This window comes from Pyrus communis, chromosome 7, assembly GCF_963583255.1.
Source record: "Pyrus communis chromosome 7, drPyrComm1.1, whole genome shotgun sequence".
Lineage (NCBI taxonomy): Eukaryota > Viridiplantae > Streptophyta > Magnoliopsida > Rosales > Rosaceae > Pyrus > Pyrus communis.
Window position 1 is genome coordinate 13,680,998 of NC_084809.1, and position 5,913 is coordinate 13,686,910.

Consider the following 5,913-nt stretch of genomic DNA (forward strand, 5'->3'; position numbering starts at 1 on the left):
TCCATACTTTTGATAGAAGCAGGACAAAGCAAGCCGCCCTAGTTTTTCACCTCATCAGAAGGTTACTGTTGCACTTTGAATGATGGCCTATGGCTCCCCAGCTGATTCGATGGATGAAACCTATGGTATGTTTGAGTCTACATGCCTTGATACTCTTGAACAATTATGTGACACAATTGTTCAGGGTTTACAAAGATGAGTACCTCCGCGAGCCAAATCAAGAAAATCTGAATCGACTCATTCGCAAAGCTGAAAGACCGTGGGTTCCCGGGCATGATAGGGTCATTATACTGCATACATTGGGATTGGAAGAATTGTCTCACCAGATGGCAAGGAGGCTTTAGCGGAAGGTCGAGGAAGCCAATTGTTGTGTTAAAGACGGTTGCCTTATATGACACATGGATCTGGCATGTTTTCTTTGGAGTCCCTGGATCCCAAAATGACATTACAGTTCTTGGGCGTTCACCCATTTTCAATCGCCTAACGGAAGGTAAAACACCTCAACTTGACTACTACATCAACAACCGTCAATACAATATGGGGTATTACTTGGCAGATAACATTTACACAAAGTGGGCGACACTTGTCCAAGCAATTCCAAACCCTAGGAATGACGCGGAAAAGTTGTTTACCTTACACCAAGAGGCATACCAGAAAGATGTTGAGAGAGTTTTCGGTATTCTACAAGCACGTTGGAATATCATTAGTGAACCAGCAAGAGGGTGGAGTCGAGAAAATTTGGACTCCATCATGATGTCTTGCATCATATTACACAATATGATAGTGGAGGATGAGCAAGATGAGTATATTGATGAAGAATCTGATGACGATCAAGAAGATCCAAATAGGTCAAGAAGGGTTCGTGCAAAAATATATGATGGGCCTAATTTGCCTTTCAATCTAAGAACTAGTAGTATCTGTATAAATGAGTACATGAGGCGTTATAAAATGATATGTTCTTGTGCCACAAACAAATACCTACAACAGGATCTTGTTGCACATCTTTGGGCCAAAAGAAGCATGGAGTAGGTGTTTAAGTTTTATGTTGTTAAATGTTTTTAAAAATATTGTTTAAGTTTCATGTTGTTAATTTTTTTTTTATGTTGTATAATTTTTATGTTGGTTAATGTTATTTAATGTTGTTTCATATTGTTTAATGTTGTTTCATATTGTTTAATGTTGTTTCATGTTACTTAATTTAATTTATTGTTGTATATGGCTTAGGAAGTCATAGGAAAAAAAATAGAATTTAAAAAAAATATGAAACAAATTTTGTAAAATAGAAGTTATAGGAAAAAAATAGAATTAAAAAAATATATGAAACAAATTTTGTGAAATAGAAGTTATAGGAAAAATGGAATTTAAAAGAAAAAATATGAAATTTATTTTGTAAAATCGAATTATAGGAAAAAAAAAATAGAACTTAAAAAAAATATATGAAACAAATTTTGTAAAATAGAAGTTATAGGAAAAAATGGAATTTAAAAAAAATATGGAACAAATTTTGTAAAATGAAGTTATAGGAAGTTGTAGAAAAAAAAATAGAATTTAAAAATAGAAGTTATAGGAAAAATTTTGTAAATAAAAAAAATAAATAAAACTGTAAAAAAAAAAGTAAAAAATAACGGCTAACTGACGTCACCTACCTGTTATATTCAAAATTTTCACTACTATTTGTGTCGGTTATAACCGACACTATTGCTCTTAATCATATCGGTTATATTTGACAAGAAATCCAACAGTTTTAAACAAAAATAGAAGCCAACCCCGACTGGTTGCATGCGGCCAGCCCTTTGGCCCTTTCAGATTCCGTGGGGCCTATGAGCCCTCTGGCCTAGCCCTCAGTTGGAGACGGTTTTCGGGCTATTTTCGACCCTTTGGCCATCTGGACCCTTCAGTTGGAGATGGCCTCAGGTATTTTTTAGCATAGCACAAATTGCTTCCCTTTACATCTCCTCCCTTTAAGGTCTGTTTTTGGTTTGAATGCATGTGATGTGAGAACTTCTAAAGTGATATCCCTTAATTCATCTAAACCGATTTCGTAAAATTGCACTTATTATTTTTTAGATGAGAGTATTCATGTAATTTAGCGAGAGTAAAACAGATCTTTTATTTTTGGATGAGGTACGCATTAATTGATAAATCCACATATGCTAACCTAGTGTTCTTTGTTCAATTCTTAATTGTCTTCATGTATCAGCTGAATGCTGCAATCATTGAACTGGATACCAAGATCAAGAATGATAACTCATTGACCAAAAAATGATGAAGATTATAACTCTAGTTGGCCACTAGCGTTGCATATAATCCTTTTAAAGATGTAGTACGTACATTTACTTACTAAACCGAAATCAACTGGATGTAAACCATGTTTTGGTGCCTCTTTATTGACCTCTTAGTCTCTTGGGTTCTGATTTTGATTAAGACTTTGTAATCAATTCTATGTGTGTGTAAGTTTAAATTCACTATGTTGTTCGTAATCATAGGTATACTAGGCTAAATTGGTAGTTCTTAATGTTCTGGACGTGAAATTTTTTGTGTCTGGGTATTTGAAGTTTTTCATTGTAGTTGTCTGTTATGAGAGCAAAGAAGTTGCCAAGAGAGAGGAGGTTCTTCGGTGTGTCAAGCAGGTACCTTTTCCAAAGGGATGAGAAGCATGTATATATATAATAACATATGCAAATAAAATTGCAACTTGGACTGCTAAGGTTTACCTTCAAACAAAGTTACAGATGTGGTGCGTCCAAGTTTCAGAAATAGTGTTTCCATTTTTATAAATAGTCAGTTTCAGAAATAGTGTATCCATTTTCAGTTTCATAAATAGTCAGTTTTAGAAATAGCGTACTTATTTTCAGTTTCATAAATAGTAAACCTGTGTTGAGTTTCATAAATAGTTAATTTTATAAATAGTGTACCTGTGTTGAGTTTCATAAATAGTCAATTTCAGAAATAGTGTACCCATATTGAGTTTCATAAATAGTTAGTTCTAGAAATAGTTTAATATCCGTGTTTAGTTTTAGAAATAGTGATCACACCAATGTTCATTTTGAGAAATAGTGACAGTACATGTGTTCAATTCAAAAAATAGTTATATATGTTCAATTTAAGACATAATGATAGTACCAATGCTTATTTTAAGAAATAGTGCTAGTACCTGTGTTCAATTTTAGAAATAGTCAGTGTTTAGTTTCAGTCATAGTTAGTTTAAGAAATAATGAGGGTGGGAGAGAGCGTGTGTGTTTAGTTTATAAATAGTTTATATGTGAAATTTATATTAATCTTACTTTGATTCTGTAAATATTTCAATAAGCATTTCAACACGATTTTGTTTTTGAATCTTTCTCAATCTAATTCCTTCTCAATTCAATTTCTCTAATTTAGTTTACTAGTTTATAAATTAATAAATAAGCAATTATTCTTTTTCATTTTAGTTCCTTTAATTTCATTTACAAATTTTTATGCATGCCATAAATGTAGTTGAAGCTCCTAAGCCCCCGTCACCCAAAAATAAAAGACATAACCTGGCCCAACTTAGTTATATATGATTGCCACTTAGTATTACGGTCTAGTGATATTCTTCTTCATTTGTACATAAGAGGTCTTATGTTCAATTCTCACCAAAGGCGAATTTGAACCACATTATTGCTAGCCCATTGTGAAGCTTAGCCTTCTCCCCCATCCCTTTAGTGTAAAAATATTATTTGTTAAAAAAAAAAATAATTATATATGATTAATGTTCTGCAAGTAAAAGAGTAACTGACACACCCCGACCGAAATCAAGGCGTGCTTTGACGGAATATTACTAACGGTGTCAGGTATATTTAACGGTATATTCCATTATTTAACGGAATATTCCCTAACAGCGTTAGGGATTCCGTCCAGCATGCCAGGCACATGCCTGCGCGTGACCGTGCCTTGGCAGGCGCATGACGGCCATCATGCCTTGATTTTGGTTGGGGTGTGTTCGTATATGGCTATGGGAAACAAATGAGGAATATTTTGAGTGGGTTCTAAATTTAATTACATTAATTTGTTAACGAAAGTGATTAAGATGAGTAATTAAGTAGACATGCACTTACATTGGATGTAAACCTTCAATGATAAGAATCCTGGGGGAACTTGATGTGCTCAGGATGATCCAAGCGACCAGAAACATTGTTGTAATTAGGCTTCTCAACAGCCTTCCCTTCCTTGATTGCCTTCATCTGCTTATACATAAGATCGAAGTCGTTAGCTGTTGGGTCTAGCATCGTCACTCATTTCTTCTTCCTCAATGTCATGACTAGGGAATGGTAATCATCCAAGCATATCACTGTCGTGTTGCTGATGAGCATGTTGGAGTCAAACAGCCTGAAATATGCATTTGACAACTTCACGATCAATTTCAACTTCAATGGATTGAAATTTGAGACAAAAACTAACATCTCACCGAAATTTGTAAAAAGAATTAAGTCATCACACCATAAAAGTTAAAAAATCATCATAAGAAGAAAAGAGAAATCATACACTCCCAATTCAGAAAAAAAAAAAAAAATACAATCCCCCATTTATCCAAAAAAAAATAAAATACATGGATGCACAAATACAGAGAAACAACAAACAGATTCATTATAAGCATGGATGAATTTACATCATGGAAGCATTGATAATTTGCATTTATTCTCTCAGCCATAAACATCATAAAGATTACATGACAAAGTCAAAAGTGAATCTGAAGCTACAGCACCGACAAAAGAAGGAAGGGATGGAGTTTTTCTGTTTACCTTATCATTCATGAATCCTCAAACCTTGAGATCTCCACCGTTTGTTTGTTCATCCAATCTAAAGCCACGGCCTAAAATCAAAGTCCTACACAGCGAAAACATGCATTAGTAATATATTGAGCATTTCATTCCAATTCCTTGAACAATAAAACTAGAGATGAAGGATGGCAAATGCTTACCTTTGCGATATCAGAGAAAGGGATAGAGATGCTCTTGCTTAAGTTTTTGGTCAAGGTTTGTTTGCGGGTTGAGCATCTTGGTGGCTCTAGGTGGTTGAAGGATGATTGAGGTAAGGTTTGGTATTTGGACGAAGAAGAAGATATAAAAGAAACATACCAAATAAACGGGCAAGACTTAGACGTTAGAGGTAAATTCGGAAAGCTCGATATTTTATTTGCTTGGGCCAGCTTTATTGGGCTGGTTTGGTATTGGGTTTTGTTCTAACCATTAAATAAAGCTATTACATGATTTTTGGTTAAATTTTAAAGTTTTGAAGCACTTTTCATTAGTTTAATATTTATTTATTTGAGTTAGCAAAAGGGTGGAATCCGCTCTTGACACGTCATTATTTAACAGCTAAATTGATAGAAATTTTAACAGAGGTCTGACATTGCAACGAATTCATAAGTTGAGGTATGATATTGCAATGTTTAAAACATGAGGTATAAGATTGTGGTTCAATCCATAGTTAATGTCACGCCCGATCCCGACATACGTCAAGGATCGACATGTGACGTCACCCAAATACTCGTATATCTCACATACCCCGTCTCAGGAATATGGCAAATCACATTTCGAGAATCAAATTGCATAGTAATTTTTCGTATACTTTATGACTGCATCTAACCTCCTCGTTAGACTGCCTACGTACTCTCAATAGGGATCAAGCCATTCGCAGTTCACTTATCACAAAATTAGACGTTTATTCCACTAAGTTCAAGCAGAAAATCGTAGCATTCCTCAATCATTCAATATAACTTGACAACATGTAATTCCTGGACTCAGGCTACATAACCAATCCCCATGAAAACATGATTTCTCTCCCATCCAATATATAAATCATTATGTCACATCATGATATCGCAATTCACAACATACATCATATTTAAGAGCCAACGAAACACAAAACCATTCTCTAGCCGCATTAATT

At 34.3% G+C, this 5,913-nt stretch overlaps 1 protein-coding gene and 1 long non-coding RNA gene across 2 annotated transcripts; one reads left to right on the forward strand and one right to left on the reverse strand.

Moving 5' to 3' along the window:
- The first annotated feature begins 273 nt into the window (after positions 1–273).
- LOC137740594 (protein ALP1-like) lies at positions 274–1,029 on the forward strand. Its single transcript, XM_068480432.1, has one exon. The coding sequence runs from the start codon at positions 274–276 to the stop codon at positions 1,027–1,029; it is 756 nt and encodes a 251-aa protein (XP_068336533.1).
- Positions 1,030–4,085: 3,056 nt separating this feature from the next.
- LOC137739004 (uncharacterized) lies at positions 4,086–5,109 on the reverse strand. The gene is made up of 3 exons (XR_011069080.1): positions 4,943–5,109; positions 4,764–4,848; positions 4,086–4,350 (listed from the first exon to the last, which is right to left on the reverse strand). It is a non-coding gene; the product is annotated as an uncharacterized lncRNA (long non-coding RNA).
- Positions 5,110–5,913: the final 804 nt, after the last annotated feature.